Source organism: Suricata suricatta, chromosome 1, assembly GCF_006229205.1.
Source record: "Suricata suricatta isolate VVHF042 chromosome 1, meerkat_22Aug2017_6uvM2_HiC, whole genome shotgun sequence".
Taxonomy (NCBI): Eukaryota; Metazoa; Chordata; class Mammalia; order Carnivora; family Herpestidae; genus Suricata; species Suricata suricatta.
The window spans coordinates 19347916-19374945 of NC_043700.1; the positions used below are offsets into that span (position 1 = coordinate 19347916).

General features: G+C 42.7%; 1 protein-coding gene across 6 annotated transcripts in view; it reads left to right on the forward strand.

The window, feature by feature from the left end:
- MTUS1 (microtubule associated scaffold protein 1) overlaps positions 1 to 27030 on the forward strand; it is a 116111-nt gene that overhangs the window by 18008 nt on the left and 71073 nt on the right. For 2 of the 6 annotated variants that reach the window (XM_029934996.1, XM_029935006.1), the window contains exon 3: positions 18554 to 18715. The exons of 2 other annotated variants lie outside the window; for them this stretch is intronic. In XM_029934996.1, the coding sequence (XP_029790856.1) occupies positions 18554 to 18715 (162 nt within the window). Of the gene's footprint in view, positions 1 to 18553; positions 18716 to 20310; positions 20554 to 27030 lie in introns of those variants that run through there. 2 more of the 6 variants (XM_029935033.1, XM_029935042.1) reach the window with 2 other exon arrangements.

Here is a 27030-nt window from a genome sequence, read left to right on the forward strand (position 1 = left end):
GATTTTCTTCTGGACAAAGAGAAATCACATTTCAAAAGGGTAAACCTTTGTTTTCATTGAGTTTATTGTGGGTGAAGAAAAGAAATGCCACTTAGACCAGGAGTATGTCCCAAACTTGTCACGACTTGCCTGGCATTCTAGGCTTCTGTGCTTTCTTGCTAAGTTGTTTTTTTTCTTAGTTGTCTTTTGTAAACTGATTTTGTCTACTTAAGATTTAAGATCTTTTCAGTGAACTTTTATACCATGTCAGCATTCTCTAGGTGAGAGTTTGAGAGAACTAGCTTGCAGAATTATGAGAAAGATACTTGGATAAATAATTAAAATCCAGAAATGATCATGTAATAACTTATTCTAAAAGATAACTTGAACGTGTTGCTTACAGATGTTTCTATATGTGCACATTACTTAAAACTCTTTTTAAAGAACATATGTCAAGGTTTTGTTGCATAAAGATGATAGTGGTAGTGATATTTTTGAGCACCAGTGACGTGCCATGCTGTTCCAAGCTTTCTAAATGCCTAATTTCCTTTGTTCTCACAACTCATGAGATACAGACAATGTCTACTTTCATTTATTCTCATAACTCATGAGACACAGATAATACAGCTATCCAGAGAGAGAAACATTAGGATGTCAGACGAAAGGCCTTCCCGGGGCGGAGGGAACAGCAGGTGCACAGGTGGAGGTGAGGTGGTAAGGGGGTGCTTGGGGGGCAGGGAGCTGGCCAGCGTGCATGGTCAGGGCGGGAAGGAGGGATGAGGCCAGCCAGGGAGGGTCTTCCTGGGAGACGAGGATCTTTGTTCCTTCCTGACGTTACAAATTCTTGATCATTTCACAGGCCTTCCACTCCATTCTTCTCACTTGGCAAGTAATTCTGGAGAAGATCGCTTTATGGAGTGACCCGTAAGGGAGGCTTAATATGTCACCAAGCAGTTTCTGTTGCTTTATGAATTCAAGAAAAGTTTTGAGAGCCTGATGTCGGCTGGGCTGTCCATTAGATTTGGAAACTACAAACATGACTAATATGCCCTTTTAACAATCTCGCTGGTTGGAGGGTGAGGTGAAAAGGGGTGTCGAAGCACTTGATTTCAAGGCAAACTCTTAATTCTTCAAACTGCAGCTGACCTGTGCTGGCCTCTGTGATACTTTGTATTGATTATGCTGTATTATAGTCTTTTTCGTACATGTTTGTCTCCTAAATTGTGAGTGAGGTCCATAAGGAGAGTCCAGGTCTTAGTTGTGTGTGTGTGTGTTTTAATATTTATTCATTTTAGAGAGAGGGAGACAAGTCCGAGCAGGGGAGGAGCAGACAGGGAGACACAGAATCCAAAGCAGGCTCTGGGCTCCGAGCTATCAACCCAGAGCCCGATGTGGGGCTCGAACTCACAATGTGAGATCATGACCTGAGCTGAAATCAGACGCTTAACCAACTGAGCCACCCAGGCGCCTCATGTTTTTTGTTTGTTTTTAAAGAACTCTTAAAAATTTTTTTCAAATTTTTTTAAAATTTATTTTTGAGAGAGAGTGAGCACAAGCAGGGGAGGGGGAGGGAGGCAGTGGATCAAAAGTAGGCTTTGTGCTGACAGCAGCCAGCCCAGTTTGGGACTTGAACTCACAAATTGCAAGACCATGACCCTAGCTGAAGTTGGACGCTCAACCAACTGAACCACTCAGATGCCCCCCATGTCTTTGTTATTTTTATATTTTTCATTACTCAGCACAGTGTACCTATTATACAACAGGTATTTAAAAATGTCCAGAAAAAAAAAAAGGGAGCACCTGGGTGGCTCAGTCAGTTGAGCATCTGACTTCAGCTCAGGTCATGATCTCATGGTTCGTGAGTTCGAGCCCCATGTCGGGCTCTGTGCTGGCAGCTCAGAGCCTGGAGCCTGCTTCTGATTCTGTGTATCTCTCTCTCCCTCTCCCTCTGCCCCTCCCCTGCTCATGTTCTGTCTCTCTCTGTCTTTCAAAAAAAAAAGTGTTAAAAGAATTTTTAAAAAATTAAATAAAAATGTTGTCTGGCCTGATTCGAATGGAGACTTATGTGAAGTAGTGTGTCCACAGTGAAGGGAACACCACTAACTCGACCCAAGGGCAGACTGGAGAATAGAGATGACATTTAAACTGGCCTTTGAATGTGCCTGTAGACGTTTTCCAGGCATGGAAAGTTGCTGTTACTCCCAAGGGTGCGGTGGAGCCTCATGAAAGGGTGTGGTGTGTTTGGACAGGGCAGGCGCAACATGCCTTGAGCCGCCTGAGTGTTGAGGTGAGTGATGGCTGAGTCCCAGGGACAACCGAGGCAGACCAGTTCTCTCATGGTGGAGACACACTTTGGAAGCATTGTACCAGTATGTGGGAATAAGACACAGTGGAAAATACTAAAAAGGTTTTGGAGACAAGGGGTCTGGTAAGTTCCGTTGGTGGGGAAGAGTCTCATGTGTCTCCCCTGCTTTCTTGTCGGGTGACCATGAGGCAAGACCGGGAACAGAGTAGCAGGAAGTGGCTAACAGGAGGACGATGATGGGTCTAGTTTGGGCCACGCTGAATTGGAAGAGATCAAGAAGCACCTCAGAGTGTGGGGATGGTCGAGGGTTAAAACCGGGAAAATGTGTAGGGGGTACGGAGCCTAGAGGAGAAGAGCTGATGAAGACGAGCGCATGGAGCGCATCGGGAATGCTGGCAGTCAGGTGACGAAAGCGGCAGAATGCATCTAGAGCACCGGCAACCAAGCCTTCGAAATAAAGGGAATGCAGCAGACCCCCTTGGAGATTAAATAGGGAATTTAAGAGTCACGCCTCAGAGTAGGAGCTGTGGGTGAGGGGCTGAACAGCCTTTTTTTTTTTTTCTTTGCCAGCTCACTTTTATGAGGTGAAGTGAATTCTTTGACATGAGTTTGTGCAAAGTCTGTTCATTTGCCTATTTTTGTAACCTGAGAACAGGAAATAAGATGACGTTCAGTTTTGCGTCTCGGTGACCTCACTGCTCACAGTAGCTCTCCTGTGAGCCTTGGCTTCTAAGGAGCCGGGATGCTCACCACGTCCCGTTTTCCATTGTGGTCAGGAACTCTGTGGGTGCCAGGGGAGCTCATTCGCCACCAGATAGGAGCATTTGTTGACGGATCTGTGAAGACCCTGGTTCATTTTCTTTGTATGGTGGCTGGGGAAGGGACACGACCCTTCTAAGTCCTGAGTTTATTACACCTAACGTTGCGGGACATGGTCCCTGGCCAGTGAATACGGAAGCTATTTTTGCTTACTCTCCACGTGAAGCCGCAGAAGTCTTGTAAAAACGCGCTTGCAGAGACAGGCACTGCCGGTATCAGCACGAGTGCTGTGCTTTTATGCACTTCAGGCCGTCGTGAGAGCCTCGCTTTGTGGGACGTTCTTGTTTCTCTGTCAGATGACTCCCCTCTTCATGCCTGTTGTGTTTTTGTTGTGACTCACCTGTGCTCCCGTGACTGTATTTTTGACTTTACTCTTGAGCCTGAGCAAATGGTGATGGCGACGCAGAGTGGGTCATGTCCTACTGACATAACATCGCCTTGGCCAACTCAAGAATGTGGACTATTATTAACGTCACATTTCGCAGTATATGTAAATGAAGAGGGCTCCTGAAATTCTCTGTTCCAGAAGATAATTCAGTCACTTGACCCTTTGGGAAGTGTACACTGTGCAAGCCGTACTGCAGACCCAGAGGAATTATGGGATAAGGAAGACTTGGTGCCTGCCTTCAAGCTATTACCAGTCAAGTAGGGGAGGCGTCGGGTTCGTCCCTCATCACATCTGTCCTTAGGATATTTTGAAGAAAAAAAAAAAAGCTGTAGGATTTCAGAAGAGGATAAGATAAACAGCACCAAAGTTTGCTGAAACTCTTTTTTGCTGTAATATAAGTGATTTTACACTGTGACTGAGGTTCACCCTTGCAAATGTATTTGTCAGTCTTGGTCTGGTATTGATGCTTTCTGCTGTTTGAGTTTTGCCATCGAAACCCTAGAAATACAATAAGAAGGCTAAATCTGGTATACTACTACTTAGCTGGTATACTAGGAAGTAGAAATGAAGAGGCAGACAGTTAAGGTACAGAGTGGAATATAGAGATTGTGGACAGAGTCGGTAAAGCTAAGTGAAAATACGGAGGAGGGCAGTTGGGCAGTTTGGACACAATACATTGGTGTCCAGCAGTCAGCAGGCAGAAGAGGTCCAGACAGAGCCCAGGTCTGTCTGTGCCAGGAAGGAAAAGAGAGAGGCATTGTAACCCTTATTTTATCTCTCTTGCATCTTGAATTTAACCAGTCTCTTTGGATAGCTTATCAGGTCTCCACTGCCCGATTCCCAGTAGGCTATTTTAAAAGTATAGCACTTTTAGTAAAAAGTGTGAAGGAAAGAAAAATCACCCTTAATCTCATTAATGCCAAATGGGTTTTAACTTCAATAACTAATAACTATTCAGTGCCTTATCTTTCTGCATATTCTCATGTGCGTGGGCTTACATATATTTCATAGGGGCAAACAATTCCTACCGTTTCAGAAACCCCGTACCTAACAGTCATTAGGTGCTTGGTTAGTTGAGTGAATTTTCTTTTTCATTTCAAAGGTATGGTTCCTGTTTTCTTAGGTTCTTAAATTCTTACTCTTTAATAACATGATTTCAAATGGCCCTAAAATATTGAATCATTGGAATGTGCTGCAATATATTTCTTCAGACTTTGAACATGACGTTGTTTCAGGGTTTGGTTTTTTTTTTTTAAATTTTATTTGTATTTTAGTGAATGAAACAATTTCACACTGAAGAACTTTGTACATAGTAAGAGAGCTGGTCAGATAAATTCCTTGGATGCATTCCTTTAGATAGAATCAGAGGGCTTGAGCACTTTTAAGACTTTGGATGCGTGTTGCCAAATGGCCCGTCAGAAACAGCCTCCAAGCCGATGCTCGCCCACGGAGTGTGTAAGCGTGGTTTCCAACACTCTTGCCAGTATTTTGACATTTCTAACACAATTTCTAAATATTTACTTTTTCAGAAAGTGCAAAACGGTATCTTATTTTAATTGGCATATACTTGGCAGTGAACTATTTATTGAATAAATGTAGCTTCAGTGATCAAAGTGCTGAGGTACAGAACTGAATACAAGATCAAAGCGTGTTCTCCTTGAAGGTACATTCTGGTGGGAGGGGCAGGCGATGCGTAAATCAAAGCATAGAGGATGCTTGATCATGTAAAGTAGTAAAGGGGGTGGATACTAATGCAGAGAAAGGGAACATGAAATTTTGGAGGTTGTTTCTGTGCAAGAGGAAGAAATATTGGTTAGTGTGACCAAGGAGAGGTGGCTTTAAAAGCCAGAGGGTGTCATTCCTAGGAGGATCTGGAAGAAAACCGTGCTAGTCAGAGTGGACATTAAGTGCCAGGGCACTGAGCTAGCTCCTCTAATGTGCTCTAGGGAAACAAGGAAAGAAGTAAGAAAAAGTTGAAACAGAAGATGAGGTTTGACAGGTAGTGGAGAACCAGATCGTGGGCAGTGTTAAAAATCCTAAGGATTTTGGCTTTATCCAATGAGGCCTAATTTTTAAAAAAAAATTTTTAATGAATTTTTTTGTTTATTTATTTTGAGAGACAGAGACACACGTGCACACACACACACAGAGTACAACTGGGGGAGAAACGGGGGAGGGGGGAGGGAGGGAGTGAGAGAGGGAGGGAGGAAGAGAGCGAGAGCGAGAGAGAGAGAGAGAGAGAGAGAGAGAGAGAGAGAATGAATGAATGAATGAATGAATCCCCAGCAGAATCTCTGCACTGACAGTGCAGAGCCCAATGTGGAGCTCGAAATTCCAAAATGTGAACTCATGACATGAGCCAAAATCAAGAGCTGGACACTCAACTGACTGAGGCACCAAGGCACCCCCGTAGTGACTTAAAGTTTGATAGGATCATTCTGATACTTGTGTAGAGAGTACATTGAAGGGAGGCGAGGCCTGGATTCAGGAGATCAGCGAGGAGGTGGTACTACCGTCATGGCAGGAGATTACGGCTCCTTGGACCACAGTCGTGGCAGTGAGGGCTGGTTAGATTCTAGACAGGCATGTTGAACATGAGGCTGACAGGATTTGCTTAGAGCGGGTGAGAGCACAAGAGTGGAGTCAGGTGACTGTACACACTTAGGGTGTGAACAATGGGGAAGGATAATGGTGCCGGCCCCTAAGATGGGGATGGGTGGTGGGGGTCAGATGTTGGCAGAGAGATAACAGGAACTCAGCTCTAGAGATACTAAGTGGAGATGAAAAATCTGTAAGTGAAGATGTTGAGGGGAAAGTGGGGTACATGAGTCTCGAGAGCACAGAAATCTGGTCTTGGGATATAAACTGGGGATTCAGCAACACTTAGATGGGGTTTAAAGCCAGCAGACTGGATTAGATCACCAATAGGGTAAGTGTGGAAGAGAATAATAGGTCAGGGGCACCACTGAGCAGCTCCCTGGAGTACTCCAAAGTACCTCTGGGCACTCTTAAATTTTAAAGGGCTATGGAGATGAGGAATTGTTGCAAAGGAGACCAAGAAGAAAGAGCCAGGAAGGAAGGAGAGCGGTCAGTCAGGAGTGGTGTTATGGAAGCCAAGTAAAGAAAACTGTTCAAAGAGGAAGCAAGAATCAACTGCATCAGATGCTGAGAGAGAGAGAGCATGGTAGTTACGAACACCATTTGGTTTAAACCGAAGGTTGTGTGTTTATTTAACAGAAAGTCTAAAGGTAGGGAGGTCTGTGTTTGGTGGCTTGATAATGTTCTCTTTCTGTCTTTCTGCTCTTCCCGACTCAACATGTTGTTCTGGTAGGGACGTTCCAGTTAAAATGTGGTGGCCAAGAGTTCCAAGTGTCTAGTCCTCCTGCTACTGTGTAAAAAGGCTGATAGTGAAGGATGGCATCCAGAGCAGAGGCTTTCTCCTGACATGCTTGCCTACCACCGTCAAGGAGGAAAGGTCCTATTCAGTACCTTACACACACACTCCGTCCCCAGTATTGGTCTCTTGAAGTCTTACTGGCACAGATTGGATCACATGGCCACTCCTAACCTGAAGAAAGACGCAAGGATTAACCTTTTTAAACCTTTCTGTAGCACGTGAGCAGTGGAAACTGAGATTAGGGATGACCATTGTGGAGAAAGCAAAGATGATAGACGCAATCAATTTAAACAGTTTTAAAAATTATATCGCCGGGGCTCCTGGGTGGCCCAGTTGGTTAAGCGTCCGACTTCCGCTCAGGTCATGATCTCACAGTTCATGGGTTAGAGCCCCATAGGGTCAAGCCCCGTGTCGGGCTCTGTGCTGACAGCTTAGAGCCTGCAGCCTGCTTCGGATTCTATGTCTCCTGCTCTCTCTGCCTCTCCCCTGCTCGTTCTCTGTTGTTCTCTGCTCTGTTGCACACTTATATTTTGAGGCAACTGATACTTTGTTGATTGGTTATTGTTCATTGTTATTGTCCTGTGTTTTATTATTTGCCTTTTTATTTCATATATGGTAACTTTTAAATTCTTGCATTTTTTTATATGGTCAAATACATCTTTTCCTTTCATTTTCCTAGGTTTTTATGCTTAACATGATCTTCTCTACTAAAAGAGATTGATCTGTATTTAGTTATGGTTAATTAATATGGTTTTGTTCTAAACCCTTTATAATCCAATTTTATTTTATGTTATTTTCCATGTGCATGTGCGTGTATGTTGGATCAGTGGCTAATATTTAGGTATCTTGTAATATGTGCCAGGTAGTGTTCTAAGCATTTAAAAAATAAAAACTTAGGAGCTCCCTGGTGGCTCAGCTGGTTAAGCATCTGACTGTTGATTTTGAGCTCATGAGCTCATGGTTCCTGAGTTCAAGCCCCATGTCAGGGTCTTGTCTGATAGCATGGAGTCTGCTTGGGATTCTCTGTCTTTCTCTCTCTCTGCCTCTCCCGTGCACGCACTCTCTGTTTCTCAAAATAAACATTAAAAAATAAAAATAAAAACTTAACCTTTAAGAGAACTTATGAAGTAAGTACCTCTATAACCATACTCATTGTCATATGAGAAATATAAGCACAGTGAGGTTGAGTAATCTCCTAGCCGGCGTGTCTGGAGTTGGGTTCAAATCCTAAGCAGTCTGGCCCTAGATTATCAACTTTTTTTTTGTTGTTGTTAATTTTTTTTAATGTTTTATTTATTTTTAATACAGAGAGAGACAGAGCATGGGAGGGGGAGGGGCAGAGAGAGCAGGAGACACAGAACCGGAAGCAGGCTCCAGGCTCTGAGCTAGCTGTCAGCACAGAGCCTGATGTGGGGCTCGAACCCATGAATGTGAGATCTGACCTGAGCTGAAGCTGGAGGCTTAACCGACTGAGCCACCCAGGCACCCCTGGATTGTCAACTTTTAACCCTTACATCGTACATACTGCTTCTCAGGTTTTAGTTTTTTAAAATCCAGTTATCTTTTTTAATTTTTTTATGTTTATTTATTATTGAGACAGAAACGGCATGAATGGGGGAGGGGCAGAGAGAGACACACACACATACAGAATCGGAAGCAGGCTCCAGGCTCTGAGCTGCCAGCATAGAGCTCGACGCGGAGCTTGAACCCACGAACGTGAGATCTGACCTGAGCTGAAGTCAGCCACTTATCTGACTGAGCCACCCAGGTCCCCCAAAATCCAGTTATCTTAACACCACAAATAAATGCTTTAACTTATCTGAACTATCTCCCTTCTGCTATTATGAATTTTAATTTTTCTGGGGCTTTTGCACCAGTTTATTAATCTGTCAATATAGTTTTATGCCAATAATAGACTATTTTTCTATTTTATAATATCTTATGACTAGTAGCATACCTTCCTTATTATTTCACTTTTTTATTGTGATAAAATATGTTTCATAAGATTTCCCATTTTAACCATTTTTAAGTGTGTGGTTCAGTGGCATTAAATGATTCACTTTGTTGTACGATAAGCATGCATCCCATCTCCAGCACTTTCGCCTTCCCCAGCTGAACCTCTTTATCCATGAAACACAAACTCCCCTCTGTGCAGCCCCCTGGCCCTGGGGACCGCCATTCTGGTGTCTGTCTTGGAATCTGACAGCTCTGGGTACCTCGTGCAAGAGCACTCATGCAGTCTTCGCCCTTGCGTGAGAGGCTTATTGCACTTAGTGTGACGTCTTCAGGGTTCCTCCATGTTGGAGCCTGTGTGAGAATTTCCTTCCTTCTTAAGCCTGAATAATATTTCATAGTGTGGCCACATTTTGTTTACCCGTTCATCTGCCAATGGATATGTTGGGTTGTGTCTACTTTGTGTTTTTTTTATGAATAGTGTTCTGGGTATTATGAATTCCTCTTGAAGATCCCCTTTTCATTAATTTTGGGCGTATGCCCAGAAGGCCAGTTACATTTATAATTTGGGAACAGCCAGACCATTTTCCATGGCAGCCGCCACCATGTTACTCTTCTACCAGCAACGCAAGGGTGGGGGGGGGGGGGGGGATTTGGGTTTCTTCCCATCCTAGCCACCACTTGCTGTTTTGTTTCGTTTTTATGAGAGCTCTTCTAATAGGTGTGGTGGGTCTCATTGTGGTTTTGATTTGCATTTCCCTAATGACTAATGATGTTGAGCACCTTTTCACGTGTTGTGACCATTACATTTTTTTTTTTTTTTTTTGGAGAAAGGTCTATTCCAGTACTTTGCCCATTTTTTTTTAAAAAGAAATCAGAGTTTTCTGAGTTGTAATTCTCTCATTTTTATGTTCCAGAATTTTTGACTATTCTTACTTTAATTCAAATTGCTATGAAACATTCTCCCAAATCCCCTTTTAAAATAATCACATGTGGATTTAGATTGGAATACCATTCAATGAATGTGTTAATTTGGGGAAGAATGAACATGTATGTTTACTTAGTCAAATCTTTTATGTTCCTCATTTTTAATTTTTTTTATAATATTAGCACTTATTTTTTATGTCTTTATTTTGAGAGAGAGAGAGAGAGAGAGAGAGAGAGAGAGAGAGAGAGAGGCAGAGAGTGAGCAGGGGAGGGGCAGACAGAGAGGGAGACAGAATCTGAAGCAGGCTCCAGGCTCTGAGCTGTCAGCACAGAGCCTGACACGGGGCTCAAACCCACAGACTGTGAGATTATGACCTGAGCCAAAGTCGGACGCCCAACTGACCGAGCCACCAGGTGCCCCAACATTAGCACTTATTAGTAAAGGTATGGAAATAGTACATATATGTACATGTCTCTGGGTGCAACTACTTTTTATTATTGCTAAAGTAAAGGATCTTTTTTCTGTTTTCCTGCTCCATTGAAAACCTGTTGATTGTTTTTATTGTATTGATTTTGTAAGCAGCTTGCCAGGTTTATTTAAGTAGTTTTTAGACAATAACACTATACCATAGAAGCTAAATTTTCTAACATTTACATGGCTATTGATGGGACAACTTGGTCCTTTTGGGTTAAGTTAAAATGAACCTGCAGCCACAATTCTGAGTAGAATTTATTTCTCCCATAACTTATCATTAATTTTTTTATCTGTTTGAGGAGACTTTCTTTAGTTTTATAATAATTCTCAGCTACTGTAGATGGTTAATGCAAAGATCACTTTATATACTTGTGCTAAAAGAACGCAAGTTATAATTATAACTATAAGCATATTCTCATGTGTTATATTTTAACTATGTTTATTTGGCATTCTCTCCCTGACTAGTAGTTAATGGCTCTGCCTTTATTGATGTCTATTGTATTTTATAAAATACGGTAATTTACATTTTAAGCTATATATATTAATGGGTAGTTTATATATTCCAGAATGACCTCCATAATTGTTTTATTGTCTCGTGAAACTTCCCACGGCCTCTAGCACTGACAGGTGCACTAGCCTTCTAAGTCGTTCTCTGACTTCACACTCTTCCTGCTGGTTGGTTACTCAGCTGCCGCCACTTGATCAAATGCCAGGGTAAATGCCAAGAAGCTGTAGTCGCCCACCCTCGCTCTCTTCCCAGCCCCTGACACGTGAGGGCTAACTAAGGTCTAAAACCCTCAGCCTCGGCATTCAGTGCCATCCTCAACAGTAAACTGTCCCTCTTCCAGCCTCATTTTCTTTTTCTTCCGTACAACCCCTGTGCACCTAGTAAGCCATGCAAACCACAATCTAGTAAAAAATTGTGATGGGAGGGGCGCCTGGGTGGCTCAGTCGGTTAAGCGTTCAACTTCGGCTCAGGTCATGATCTCACAGTTCCGGAGTTGGAGCCCCACGTCAGGCTTTGTGCTGACAACTTGAAGCTTGGAGCCTGCTTTGGATTCTGTGTCTCCTTGTCTCTCTGCCCCTCCCCCACTCGTGCTCTATCTCAAAAATAAATGCTAAAAAAGTTATTTTTAGAATTGTGATGGGCATTGAGGAGGGCAGTTGTTGGGATGAGCACTTGATATTGTATGTAAGCCAATCTGACAATAAATTGTTTTATTTATTGGACCTTGAGGGTGTCATGCTAAGCGAAATAAGTCAGGCAGAGAAGGACAGACACCATATGTTTGCACTCATAGGTCTAACAGGAGAACAGGAGAAACCTAATGGAGGGCCAGGGGGAGGGGAAGAGGGAAAGAGAGTTGCGGGGAGAGAGAGGGATGTAAAACCTGAGAGACTATTGAATGCTGAGAATGAACTGAGGGTTGAAGGGGGAGGGGCAGGGGGAAAAGCGGTGGTGGTGATGGAGAAGGGCACTTATGGGGAAGAGCACTGGGTGTTGTATGGAAACCAATTTGACAATAAACTATTTTAAAATAATTAAAAAATTTTAATGAGATACAATGTATTTTCTAATATGCATGATTACTACTGAAACTACAGATTTCCATAGTAAGATGTCAAGTGTTTCTAACCTATATACATGTGTGCTTTGCGATGTACCTTACTTTGCAGTTACCTCAGTATGTAAGCTAGTAAATACTTGAGTAACACAACCTCTCGTGTGAATCCACTGTCCAGATTTTTATTAAGATGACCTGTGTCTTCTAATATAGGTAACTTAGTAGTCAAGGCTTTGTTGTTTTTGTTTTTGTTTTTTTTTTTTTGGTCGTCTCATTGATGCATCTTCAGAACCTTTAATCAAATGTAAAGAATAGGGCATTTTTTTCAATGCTCAGTAATCTCGTGAAAAACACATTAAAGCCGAATTCACTCTAGGCTGGCTGAGAGTTGAGAGAAGAGAAGTGCTTTGACGGGTGGATGGGTCCGTGGCCTGGGAAACTGCCCTCCTTACTTTGAAGGTGTTTTTCTCGAGGAGTGTGGGACCCACCTTTGTTCTCAGGCCTCTCCGTGGGGAACAGAGGAGGCCAGATGGGAGCTGAGAGGTTACACTTCATGCCTGCCAATGCCCTGGGAGCTTTCTCCCGGGCCGTGAGTCATTTCATAGAGGTGCCAGAACAAAGGAGTGCCATTCAGCGCCTCATTCTCTGGTAGTAATTTTCAGTCCCAGGAACATACCATTATGGTATCATGAAGAACTTTCCAGGACCACACTTTTCATCACAGCCTTATAAAAGCATCAACGAAGCCATTGATTTCTTAGTTGTTTTTCTCTTAATAGACTTAAAAGAAGTCAAGATGACCTAATGCTTAGAGGCACAAGGGCCAAAACGATTAGAATCTACTTACTCTAATTGTCGATCCAATTTATCTTTCTTGGTTTTTGTATTTCTTGAGCATCTTTTAACTGGTTAAATATTTGACCCTACTGACTTTAATAATACTTTATTAGTTTTTATGAGAAAATATGCTTATTGTAAAAAGAAAATTGGCATGAAGTAATAATAGGCATATAAAGTACGAAGGGAAAATTCCCCATTTCTGCCTCTTTCCTTCTTTTTCCGTCTGTATCCTACTGTGCCGTATATGTGATAACAGTCTCTTAAAATTCTGGAATCTTTCAATATGTAAGCAAGTATAAGCTTTAAAAATAGGGTAATACGAATGCCTTTTTATTTATTTATTTATTTATTTATTTATTTATTTGAATGCCTTTTTAAAATTATTCATTCTATTGGATTTTTAGTTTTACAAGGCATTCCTCAATGATTCTGCTGTTAAATACAGTACACGTAATCGGGTTTTCCAAAGTGGGTATCTAAGCGAATGGCTTGTTGACGGAAGTTATACTTCAAATCCAGGAGACTCTGTTACGATCTAAGGCCAGGTGCAAATGCTATTCCCTCCATGTTTAACCGAGACAAAAGATGGTAGTAATTACAGGATCAAAACAAATCTGTTGTCTCTATGTAAGATTATGCTAACAGCGTGAGCTTAAAATAAGCCACCGAGGGGCGCCTGGGTGGCTCCGTCGGTTAAGCCTCCGGCTTCGGCTCAGGTCAGATCTCATGTTCGTGGGTTCGAGCCCCGCGTCGGGCTCTGTGCTGACAGCTAGCTCAGAGCCTGGAGCCTGCTTCCGGTTCTGTGTCTCCTTCTCTCTGCCCCTCCCCCTCTCATGCTCTGTCTCTCTCTGTATCAAAAATAAATAAAACATTTAAAAAAAAAAAAGCCACCGAGGCCAGGAATATGTCTGTAGGTAGATGTTAAACCTTTCTGGCTTACATCTCAGAGAGGTCCGGTGCCATGCAGGGAATGGGTAAATACTGTGTCCTGGAAGGATTTCATTGTGTAAGAATTAGGTGCTCGCGTTAGTCTCTCATTCCAGTATTGCCTTGTCTTCCCTTTAATATTGTTGATGACGTGTGTATTACTGCTTCTTCCTATAAAGTCCAATTACAGGTACTTTAGATCAACTTTCCTCATAAGTTAAACCTTAGGACAGTTGGTAAAACAGTTAAATAGCTTTATTTTATTCCCACTTTGTTTACTGTTGCACTAGGGGAGCCCCCTTCTGGAAGGAGGAGCTCAATTTGGCCTCCAGCTTGATGCTTCTTTCCTTAACCATGATGCTTCTGTGTGACACATAGAGGGAACCCTGGGCTGGTGGTAAGCTGCTTGCTTTCCAGGCCTCGCTGTCACTGCTTCGGTGTGTGACCTGAGTAAGCCGTTTGACTAACCAAATAGTCTTCTCATCTGAACTGGGAATAGTAACGGCAGTGCCCTGTTAGGATGATTATGAGTTTCGAAGGGCTAATCCTTTTGTAAAGGAGGCTTTGTTCAGGACCCTTAATGCCCATTAGACAGACTAATGGGAGAATGGGCATGACTTTTGCTAGGGTTACAGTCATCGTTAGGTGGAGCGGGTGAGCTGGGGGAGGGACCCTGAGCCTTGCAAATGGGATATAGGGCAGCTCATGGGAATCGCAGGCTGGCCGGGGCACCTTGCTTCTGGTGCCAGGCTGTATGTTGGAATCAGAAAGTGTGCAGGTCTGCAGTAATTCTGAGCCATGCTGAGAGTGTCCGTGAACTTTTGATGCTGTCAGAAACTTTTCCAAACTTGTTGAGCCTTGACTGCACCATGGCTGGAGCCTCCAAATTTTCATCTGTCACTTGCTCAGCCTTGCTCATTGTTTCTGAGGAGGAAGAGGACTCCTCACATGTTCGTGCTGTAATTTAGTACATTCATATTGTAAAGATGTGTTTTTCTGTACCTCCAAAGGCAAGTGAAATTGGTAGCTAAATGTAAATTTAAAAATCAAATGAATATTTGAATGTCTATTACTTGCCAATTATTATAAAGACTATAAAAATGTTTCCTTTAATCTTCGTTAACAGACTGAAGAGTCTCTTAATGTTAACAAAGGAGACATAAGCTTATAAAAATTAAATGTTTAATGTATCAGTGTAGATGATGAGAGAAGGTATGATCAAAATTTATTTTACTCTTTGCCTTTGAACCTTTTTTTTTTTGTTTGTTTTTGAGGGAGAGAGAGCATGTGTAGGGGAGGGGGAGAAGGAGAGAAGGAGAGAAGGAAAGAGAGACTCTTAATCAGGCTCTAAGCCCAATGTGTCTGTGGGCATAAGTCCCATGACTGACTGTGAGATCATGACCTGAGCTGAGGCCAAGAGTGGGACCCGTAACCGACTGAGCCACCCAGGTACCCCTGAAACAAAATTAGTAGCTATTACTCTGATCAGTAGAATTCTACATTTATTTTTTTTCAGTTTGATTGAGTTAAAATTGACAAGTAAAATTGTGTAAGCTCTTTCAATTGTATGTTGTGGTGATTTGATAAACATAGAAGGATTTTAGTTATGGAGTTAACATTTCTCATGTCACATGTTTCTTTTTTTGGTGAGGACATTTCAGTTCTACTGTTAGCAAATTCCACTTACATAATTCAGTGTTCCCAACTAGACTTACCCGGGTACGTTGGATGCCCTGACTTTATTCTTCTTACGGCTGCAAGTTTTTCCCCTTTGACCAACCTCTCCTTATTTCCCACACCTTACTCTTGGCCTCACAATAAAAATTAATTCAGCAAATATTTATTAAACCCCACTCCATGCTAGAGACTTTGCTAGGTCCTACGGGAAGGAGTGGAATCAAGTACTGTTCCTGTTTGCAGGGACCTTGGGAAGTAGTCTGAGCGCCCTCTGACACAGATCCTGGGGTGACACGAGGTATGTCAGAGACCTGGCAGGAAAGGTTTTACAAAGTTCTGATTCTCAACAGGGCTTCCCATACAAATGTGTATTTTAACATATCTTGTTGAAGCGGAGGTTGTGATTTGATTTCTGAGAGGCAAGGACTTAAAGGTCAGCTTTGTAGTCACCAGGCAAGGTAGGGGACTACTAGGAAAAGAGGCTAGTTCATTCTCCAAATGGACATAAACAAGAGAGTAAAAAGGCTGGAGATGTAAAAATAAGGTATGGGTGTGCACGTGTGAGTGTGTGTGTGTGTGTGTGTGTGTGTGTGTACAGGGGTGGGAGCATGGCAAAGCATAATGGGGGAGAAGTTGGTTGGAATCAACCCTAGGGCTGCCAGATATGTCTTTAAGTATTAAGAGAATTAAAAATAAGAACATCCTATAGGTAATGAGGAGTCACAAATTTTAGATGGAGTCATGACCTCTTTTTCATGTTCAGGAGTTCAACATGATAGAGTTAGAAAGGATGGTAGGACCTTCAAAACCTGTACAGTTGTTACAGCAAAATATAAGAAAGAGATTGAGGATTTGTAGGATTTTAATTGAGAGGAAGAAGATTTCTTTGAAAAGAAATAATGTGCCTTGTGAATCAAAATAGTACCTCCTGGTGGAGCGTTGGCGTGGCTCAGTCATTTGAGAACCTGACTCTTAATTTTGGCTCAGGTCATAATGCAGGGTTGTGGGACCAAGCCCCACATCCAGCTCTGTGCTGAACATGGAGCCTGTTTAAGGTATTTTTGCTTGGGGCTCCTGGGTGGCTCAGTCGGTTAAGCGTCTGACTTCAGCTCAGGTTGTGATCTCATGTCTATGGGCTTGAGCCCCGCGTCGGGCTCCATGCTGACAGCTCAGAGCCTGGAGCCTGCTTCAGATTCTGTGTCTCCCTCTCCCTCTGCCCCTCCACCACTCACTCTGTCTCTCCCTCTCTTAAAATAAGATAAAGACATAAAAAAGATTAAAAAGATATTCTTTCTCTCTCTTCCCCTTCCTCCCTCCATTTCTGCCCCTCTTCCCTGCTCATGCACTCACACACTCTAAGAAAAGAAAAAGTAGATCCTGGTGTCAGAGAGAAAAAAGCAGCGCACACACCAATGTAAATGAATACTGTGTGAAAATTAGTAACGGGAAAGCTGGCTAAGCTAGAACCAGGAGGCTCGGCAGGGGGCGCTCTCATGACTTCCCACCACTTTTTCAGTAGCAATCCCAGCAAGAGACTAACCTAACAAGTGGACACTACTTTCTTATCTCTGCTGGAGGGAGGAAGACCCCCCCCCCTCCCGCAAGAGCCCAGCCAATGAGGGGGAGTCCCAACTCAGCCAATGAGAAGCCACTCTCCTTCCAGCTCCGCGTTGACTCCCCTGGACTTCTTGTTGATGACGCCTCTCCGAATTCCTACCATCCTCCATCAAAGAGGACGCCTCTCCTGTGTACTACATACAGACTTGCCCGCAGCTTTGCTGTAGCTTGCATGTCTCAAATTGCAATTCTCTGCTCTTCCCGAATAAACTCATCTTTTGCTAATAAAATAACTGACCGTTTGATTTTTACGGTTAAGTACATGGATGAGGCTGGAGATTGGTAGAGCTTTCATGTGAGTGACTTTAAATGACAGATCTAAGGAGTTTAACCTCCTTTTTTCCCTAGTAAGATGAAATCTTTGAGCAATACAGCAATGAGTCATTACTTTCCAGAAATACTATTTCACTCACTCGGTGCCAATAGGAATACGTGACAGTGCGGTTTTTATGTAAGGTCGTTTTCAACTCTTCATATTTTTGTTATGGAGTACTAGTAGTGTTGAGAGTCTTCATGCTAGATTATATGGAGATCTGGGGGAGGAGGAGACAATTGCAGTGTTCTGAGGCTGGGGAAAAAGGAAAACTGGAGTTACAATCAGCCTGAGCAAGGAGAGGAACATCCAAGTGTCCAAATTGAAATATTCAACAAGGAATTTAAAATGCAGGTGGCATTGGTATTTAGGAAGAGGATAGGCTACGGCTAAGAATTTGGGATTCAGCCACGTGGGCAAGGGTTGGAGTAAAGTAAAAGCAGCAGACTCTGTAAGAGAGATGGGTGGATGAGAGTTGTCAAGATTAAACTTGGGAAATGCCCATAAAACTGGTGGCAGGTATGAGTGTCAGGATAGTGTGATTTCAAATATGTCAGAGAAAATGAAGCCTACATATTTCGTTGATAAGTTGGAACACTTCTGCGGCCAGAAAGAGAAGTTCGGAGTAAATACCTTTGAAGTTTGGCAAATAAGTGGTAAAAATGAAGAGATGGAAAAATAAAAGTAATAGAGCACCACCTGGTGGTAGGCAGTAGGCATTTTTTTTAAACAAAAGTTTTTCATCCTCAAATTTAAGCTTTCTTTCTGTTTTGGTTTTTAAATTTTCACCTATTTTTTTTTTTTATGCAGTAGCCTAGTGTGTGAATGGATGAATTTGTTTACTTTCTAATCAGCAGTATGGGCGGAGCTTTGATTTCAACTTTGCTGAAAGCACGTATGTCACTTGGCTCTTTAGATCTGTCTCCATCACAGAAGACCTGCGTTACTTAGGTTCTGTGGTTAGAGCTACCCTTCCCAGGTCTGATGGCCTCATCATCACCTCTAAGTCACCAAAAATAAAAAATCAAGTCTATGTGAAGATTTCACGATTCTGAATATTTGTAGTTTGTGTTTTAACTCAGTATATAGTACAGGAGTTTAAGTTCATGAGCTTAAAGCTTTTGGGGCACCCGGGTGGCTCAATTGGTTAAGCGCCCAACTTCAGCTCAGGTCATGATCTCTCTGCCCGTGGATTTGAGCCTCACATCAGGCTCTGTGCGGACAGCTCAGAGCCTGGAGCCTGCTTCGGATTCTTCCCCTTCCCCATTCACGCTCTGTCTCTCTCTTAAAAATAAATAAAAACATTATTTAAAAAAAACTATCCCACATGAATAGCAGTAGAAACTTTTTTTTTTTTTTTTTAATCCCAAGGAAAACCTACATCCTTGAAAAATACACAGCCGTCTCGGGTGAATTTGCATAGACCGCTTCCTAAATGCAAAGCATCTTTGAAAAGTTCTGCGCTGAGGAGGACAGGAAGCGCTTCCTCTATTGCCAGCGCCCACAGCGAGCTGAGCACTTACAGCAGTAACTGTAAGTCGGTTTGACACAAGCTTCACGGGTCGTTGAAACCATAGTTACAAGGAAAAACTAATGTACTACGAGTAATTACCAGGATTCTGATTCTGCAGTTTAGGGGAAAATGTGAATACTGCTGCTCCTTAGAAGTGTCTCTAAAAGTTTGGCAGGAGGACCAAATCGTTTAAATGGCAATGGGGTTTTTTGGTTTAAGGAATGAAAGCAGTATAAGGGCTGTTGGAACCCAACTGGATATCAAAAATGAGAACTTGTTGGAGTTCTTTGTAAAAGACTGTATTCTGCAGATGCATGTTTTATAACCTTATATTGTAGATGCTAGAGTCTGTGTACTATGACTATTAGTACACAGTATAACTTGTAGCCTAATTTTAAGTAATATAAACTCAGAATGTTTCTAAAGTTCCCAGTTAAGGTGAATTCTGTTTTCCGTGTGTAAAATGGGCGAATCAATTGAGCCATCTTTTTCATTCAAAGGATGTACTGGGTCTTCGCATGTCTTTGCTCACTTCCTTTTTAAGTGTGCTTGCCAAATAATTCTCGGATTTCTGCCTTGGGACCGTTGTGGAGTGTCTGCTACGCACGGGCCCCACAGTGGGTGCGGGGAGGGATACGAGATGCCAAAGAAATGGTCCCTCTCTAAAGGGTAGTTGAAGAGGATCGTTAAATAGACAACGAGAATCCCAGAGGTAATAAGATTGTCTCGCGGGAGGTGGAGGAGGCAGCGTGGAGTCCTTGCCGCGAGCCTTCTGTGTGGGGGCACCGCTGTACGGTTGCCAGGCGTTCCTTTTCTTTCTTTCTCAGTTCAGTTGTGCCACTACCCCGATGGTACGCACGAGGTCATTGAGGCTCAGAGAGGTTGTCGCTGGTCCCAGGGCCCTCAGCCAGCTTGTGACAGAACTGAGAGTGACTGTGAGGAGAAGGTGCCGAGTTAATGAGCACCTTTCGGAGAGGTCACTCAGCAGCCCCAGCTCGTTCCCAGGACCGTGAGGAGCTGTGTGCTGCAACTCTGGGGACGGTGAAGTGTGTTATTTACAAAATGGAAAAAAGGTAGTGTCTGTTTAGTGTTTCGCTTTCAAAGCTGTGGCATAAAATAAGCCAGGTTTGCATGTAACCAGTGAGCGTCCATGGATTTGAAAAGGAAGTTCACGCGTGTATTATTCTAAGGTGCTTGGCTCTGTGGGCAGTGTGAATCTCAGAACGGACTCCCAGAGCAGGAGCGGCAGTGGGCGCCTTCAGAGGGCTGGGTGGCGGTGGAACTTGTGACACTTGGAGGCAGACGTGTCCTGTAGTGCATTCTCCGTTGACAGCCATGTTGACTTGGCCACCGTTTCGGTGCAGTGTCTGACTCTCCGAAGGAGGTTGTAAAATGCTTTTGTCCGTTCCTTTTTGTCCTGGCACAAAGGAGTTTGCCATAAACCCACAGAGCCTGTCTAGTGGCGATGTGCCCCTGTTGCAGATTAAGCATTCAACTCAATGAGGCTTCCTTAGTTTGATTTGCTCGCTGGTGTAATCTGTTTTGTGTCGTGCCTCGGAGCTTACAGATCTTTCCCCCCCTCCACTCTCATTCACTAAGAGCAAGCATGAGGGGCAGGAGAGCGAACATGGCTGCGGTTCCTGCCTAAGATTGCTTTGATCTCTTTAAATGACTGTACCAGGAGGATTCCGCAGCTGTACAGAGACGGAGATTTCTTCAAAAATATTTATCAATTCTACACTCACCCCACCGGCCGGTTCCGAGAGGCACTATGATGCTACCTTACTGACATTGCTGGTCCTGGGGTCCTACAGCCTTTGTATAGTTCCTTTGTTAGCCACGCTTACTGGGAAAAGAAGTAGGTCGATGATTTCTGGTTTGATCCTTTTCTTTGTAAGCATGCTTCGTTGGTATTCAATAAATAGATGTAGCGTCTCTTGATTGTTATTTTTGTACCTTGTGATTTGTTAATAGTAATACTTGTTTGGCATGTTTACGTTGCATTTGTGAATGGTTCTAAATAGAATCGTTTTGTTAGCTCTTTTCTGTGTTTTCAGACTGTTACTATAATTCAGTGGCACTGTTAACATTCTGGGCACATGAAATTACCTTATTATTTATTACCTTCTTATTAAAATGACTTGGCCTCATTTGTGATTAAATAACCAGTAGTTTTGTGTATGTAGTTTATAGTTGTATGAATACAGAAAAATATGTTCCTAGAGTTAAAACATTATATCTTTGATTCTTTTTTCTTATTTTATATGCAAAAATACTAAAGGTCTGTGCCTTTTAAAGGTTACTGTACAGCATGAAAAAAATCATTTTGAGCTGAAATTTTTCTGTTCCTGATAATAATGGGTCATGTGAGAAAATAATCTTTTGATCAGTGTTTTGATTCATACTGGGTTAAGCATTTAAAGCCCTTTAAAGAATGTGTTCTTGCTTTGTCTGCTCATTTCTTTGTGATATGATTACTATTAGTATATCATTTAAGAACTTGGGAGATTGCACGGTGCTGTTGTAAAATTAGCAGCTGGTTCGTGGTACTTCGGAATAACATTGAGTTATAAAACACATGACCAAATCAAGCTCTGATAAGATAATGCGTTTTTCTTATTTGGAGATTTTAGCTGGTTCTTTCTGTGTGTCCTTCTAAGCATAGAAAATTTATAAGTGATATTAACCTGAAATATTGCACAGTAGTTTCTGTGTCAAATGTGCTCATTTATAGAGTTTAAACATTTATAAGCTCTTTCAGACTCCACTAAAATCCAGTTTTTAAGTTCACTGATTAAAATATATATTGTATCTTGAATAGAGTTGAAGGTTTGAGGGCCGTTGTGTAAGTGTAGAAGGAAGTGTTTAGAGTTTATAATTTTGCTCCTTTAGTGAATGTGAAATCCAAAGGCTTCCTTCTTCCAGGTTGGCCACACACACACAAAAGGTTTATTTTTGAGAGACGGATGTTAAGGTGGGAAATGTAAAAGATGCACACCAAAACTGTTGGTACTCTTCTGGAATAGGAGAACAGGAAGGTGGCTAAAGAAACGGAATATTCTTGACTTTCACCTTCACGGCCAGGTCTGGCTCAGCTGGTGTGATACATAGAAAAGGGCGTTTACCTCCGTCTTCTCTTAGTTTCCCTAACTCAGGGGAGGGTGGATGATTGATTTCCTACCCTCCTAGCCCCAGGATTCTCCCCTGATAAATGGGAGGGTGGTACCACATCAAGTCCAGAACCCTTGCAGCATCAAACGTTTCTTTCACCTGGATTTTCTTCGCTACAGTAAGATGGTGTCTAATAGTCTGAAGATGACTGTTTGAGTTGTTGCTGAGGGCAAAGGAGTAATGTCTCACCTGCCAACCCCTGGTCAGTTGGTCAGATGTCGCAGAGTAGTAGAGTGTGGAAAGGTTTTCAGGCTGCATCCGGGTTTAGAGCCGAGGTTTGTGTTTGACTAGTGTTGTCTGCTGCAGGTGAGGAAGGTGTGCGAAGCAGTGTATATATACCCTCGTTCTGTATTACACGGTTATATTTATGCACCTCTGAGTGGACTATGTAATAAGAAAATACTATTATCTAGACTGGCATTAATTTTGTTTTCATTCTTTCAGTGGTTTTCTGGGGGTACATATGAGATATTCTTGTTATTACACAGTTGAGTCATTTTGCTTTTGGAATCTGAAAGTGTAGACTTCAGTAGCAACTTGATTTTAAGCCAGGTAGGCAGATGATCTGGCACAGCGGGTAGCGTTAGACACATGGACAAAAAAAATTTCAAGAAATAAGCAGAATGTTTGCTCTGTGCATGTACATAATTCAGTAAACAAAAACAAAAGCTGATGTTAACCAGGTGCCAGAATGTAGTATATGAAATGTTAGTTTGCACATAAATCTGGAACAATGAGAAGCCCTTCTGGGGTAAGAAAATAACGTCTTCTGTCTAGGCTTCTCTGAGAATCTCTTCACTTTCTCTTGAGACTCTGATTTCTCTTACTCTCGTTTCTTTCATTTGAATCCCATTTTGACCATGAGGAAATGAAACGAAGGATTCCAGAGAATCTGTCATTCCGGCATAATTGAGGCAGCCAGGACCAAGGATCGCAACAGAACAAGGGTAGTTCTGAATTGTTATTACAGCTGCGGGGAGCTGGGTGACCACATGTGTGATGTCACGTATTGACTCTGCACACAGTCCCCGAGGGGCTGCGGCCCCTGCAGCACTGTGTCGAGAATTCTGAGGGACGCAGGTGGCTTCGGTGGGACTGGAACAGAAAAACTACGCGCTCCCGTGCTGTGCAGGGAAAAGCCAGCCCTGCCTGCCGTGTGTCTCCTGGACTCTCGTGCTGCTCCCCACTCACCACACTCCCTTCTCCTAACTGGATGTGTGGCAGTTTGCACCGCAGCAGGCAGTTCCCTGAGACACCAGGCAGGTGGTCTGAAAATCCTGACTCTGTCTCCCCCGGACAGCTTCCGATTCCACAGGTTAAGGGCTCAGTCCTGAAAGCTGCCCCTCCCCTCCTGGGATGCCAGTTGCAAGTCCAGTTGTCACCTGTGCTTCTCACTGCCCGGGTGCACTTGGGAGGTGTCAACGACTCCTGTCTTGGGTCCGGTGAATTTGCTAGAGCAGCTCACAGAACTCAAGTGAACGTTGACTTACATTTGCCGCTTTATTGTGAAAGGACCTAACAAAGGACACAGATGAACATCTAGGTGGGACCGAGGCGTAGGGCAGCTATGTGAGAGGGGCGGGGAGCATCCACCCCTTTCCAGGCTGCCACTCTCGGCGTGTGTCCACCAACTCAAGCTCTCCCAACTGCACAGTTGGGAATTTTTATGGAGACTTCATGTCATAGGCATGGTTGATCATTAAGTTCATTTTTAGCCCTTTTCCCTTGTGAGGAAAGTGAAGGGCAGGGCACAAAAATTCCAAGTTTCTAGTCATGATTTGGTCTTGGCAGTGACCAGCCCCCCTCCAGCAACCCACATGGAGTCACCTCATCAGAAAAAAAGCTACTCCTTGTCACCTAAGAAATTATAAGAATTTCAGGAGATGTGTATGAGGAATTGGGGGCAGAGACCCAATGTGTATTTTCTACTTTCTCACACGAACTGGGTGCCATATTTCTTTAGTGAGGGGCCCATGAGGGCACATGTACCATTTCCAAACTTGATTTTCAAACGCACTCATATACATAGAGAGAGGAAGGGAGGCAGGCGAGGCAGTGGCCAAGCCAGGACCAGCACTCGGGTATCAGAGATTCTGTTCATTACTTGAAACTATGATATTAATATTTTGCAATGTTTGCCAGCAGGTCGTCATCATTTGGATATAATAGCTCTGGACAGGGGGAAACTGAAACACCACCAGGATACCCAACCAGCTGCCATGTTAGGAACTGAAAATAGAGGACAGGAGAAATACTTTTAGGATGTCATGTCTCATAGAGAAGTACATCCTTCAAGTTGGGGGTGACTAGAAAGCACTGCACCAACTGAGGAGTATTTAGGGAATTGAAAGATGTGTAATTGTTGGTCCTAAAAGTATGTGGAGCCCAGCTCTGCCATTACTGGACTGGGGAAAAAAGCGAAGACAAGAACTGTGTATATAGAAGGTCAGAAAGAGTGTGTGTGCGCACGTGTGTGGAAATGATTGTACCTAGTCAAACTCAAAAATGTTCTCTTTCTGTAGGAATTTTGACCCTCCCACATTATAAAGCTGATGATAGATCTGGTGCTGGACCTGGTGTTTACGCTGAGCCTGAAGAGTGGTGCTTTGTTTCCAGGACAACACAGCCTGTCTGTGTGTGACAGGGAGCCAAGGGACAGGACTATTGTGCCTCATGAGAAATCCGCCTTGTGCTTTACTTAGAAATCCTTTTAGTCTGTTTTTTGGAAACTGCAAGTCTTTGTGTTTAAAGCTTAGAAATGAAAAGTATGAATAATTCTAGGATCATGCAATTTTCTATTAGGTCTGTGAATTAAACTCAGCTTTCCAAAAAATCTGAATAGATGTCTTATTCTCAGCTGACTATAAAAAATGTTTCAAGAAAAGTAAGGCAAAAATCCAAACTGTTATAATACAGGATCAAGACTTCAATAACATCATTTACTTCCTTTCAGGATTCTGATTTAGCAAGAGCTGAAATGCTAATTGAAGCCCAATATCCATTTTATGTGCAAATCTAAAAGATATGCTCTATGAAATTTTGATTCTGTTCTCTTAAGACTACGAAATTCTGTCACACATCCTTTAAAAGGTTATGTTGAATTACATGATAGCAGCATCTTCAGTATTATCATTTATGTTAGCTCTTTGTAATTTTCAGTATCAGAAAGATCAAGTCTTTAGGTTCTGAGGAAAGGGAACTGGAAAGAAGGAGAGGAAATTGACAGAAACCCCTCAGAGGGAGGGAAGGCTCCATGTTGATTTGACCTACTATTGGAAATGTTACGTGGGCACAGTAAGAATGAACAGACGGCTCATTGTAGAGTGACTTGACATACATCAGGGAAGAATAAAAGCGTGTTTTTATGGGTTTGTGACATCCATAAACGCTGTTGTAGGAGTTGGGTAAGTTAGCCTAGTGAAAAATGTCTGACTTCAAATTCATAACATAGTTGTAAGTAAGGTAGAATCTGAGCGTTGTCTAATGTGAAGTGAAGAAAGGAATCAAGGTTGGTAATAAATTTATGATTAGGTGCTGAGTGTTAAAACAGAACTGGATGTCCAGAACTAGGGGTGGAACCTCAGTTGAGAAACAAAAAAAATCCAGGGGCAGGGAAGTGAAACCTGGGAACCAGGTAGTGAATGAACCTGTGGATTTCCGCTCTGGCCCCATGAGGCTGTGGTGATAGAAAAATGTCAGGGGGTTGTATGGTTAGCAAGGTGACAGGGATAAAAAGATTAACTTTTATGGGAAGAGAGGACCAGAAAACTTTGCAAGTATTTTTGTTTGGATTTTTTTCCTTGGCTGTGGAGAGAAAATGACAAAGTACTGGGTTTGTATCCTTGAGTATTGTCTAACACGGCAATTAATCTCTTAGAAAAAGCAAAACAGTTACTACTAAAAATCCTGATAGGAGCTAAGCTTCTAGACAGTGCACTTTCTTGAAGATGACTCCATTATGGAGAAAAGTGAATTTAGAATGGTGTTTTAAGGAAACACTGATTTCCACCCCCTCTCTCCCAGGTCATTACTGTTGCTTCCTTTTTTTTTTTTTTTGTTTAAATACTACTTACTGAGATTTGAAACCACTTATGATTTGTCTTTATCTGTACATGCTGGAACTGTTTCTCAAACTCTTACTGTGAGGTTTTTGACGCTTCTGAGATTGTTAAAATGTAGACTCCCCCTGCCGAAAACACTGCAGTAAATAAGGTAAAGATGTATCTTCCTAAAGTAACCGCAAGTGAAGAACGCTATTTCACAAAACTTCATTGTGAATCAAGTGAGTGAACGTACAGTGTGAAAATACATTCTCATTTGGAGTTCACGGTGCAGGAATCAAGCCGTGTTCCTTTCTTTTTCCTCTGCCCTTTTCCCTGCCCCAAGTTCAAATACAAACCTTAAGGATTCTATAGAAGATTTGGTTTCCCTTTATAGTCCAATGGGAAGCCATAAATGTGAAGAACCCTTAAGCACCTGTGAAAGATGCTTAGTGTTTATTTTGATACTTACTTTTTTGAGGCTGAAGGGCTTTAGTCATTACTGGGCAAAAGCAGAAATAAGAGTAAGCAAGGCATCTATTTAAGGCTTTGCTATAATTTTCTCCATGTTTTGTTTTTTAACTTAAAAAAATTTTTTTTAAGGTTTATTCATTTTTTCAGAGAGAGAGAGAGAGAGAGAGAGCGAGCGAGCAGGGAGGGGAAGAGAGAGAGGGAGACACAGAATCTGAAGCTGGCTCCAAGCCCTGTCGCACACAGCTCAACATGGGACCTGAACTTGGGGACTGCGAGGGCATGAACGGAGCCGTAGTCTGATGCTTGACTGACTAGCCACCCAGGCGTGCCTCTCCATGCTTTCAAATGGTGGTTCTGACAGAAAACCAAGTTGTAAAGCACCACCGTTGTTTTTTAAAGTTGTGTTCTTTATTCTGAGGTGTCACTGTCCATTGTTGTGCTAAGTTTGCCTTTTACCTTTAGGGTCCCAGTAAAGAACTGGAGGCAAAATTAGAGACCACAGCAGAACGGAAGATGCCCTTTCCAAAGATTCATGGGCATATTACACCTAAAGCACAGTACTTGCTCCCTTAATTTTTCCCTCTACTGTTTTTTCTAACATGTTCCCTGGAAAATATTGTAGGTCTACTTCTGTGGCAGCCCCCTCGGCC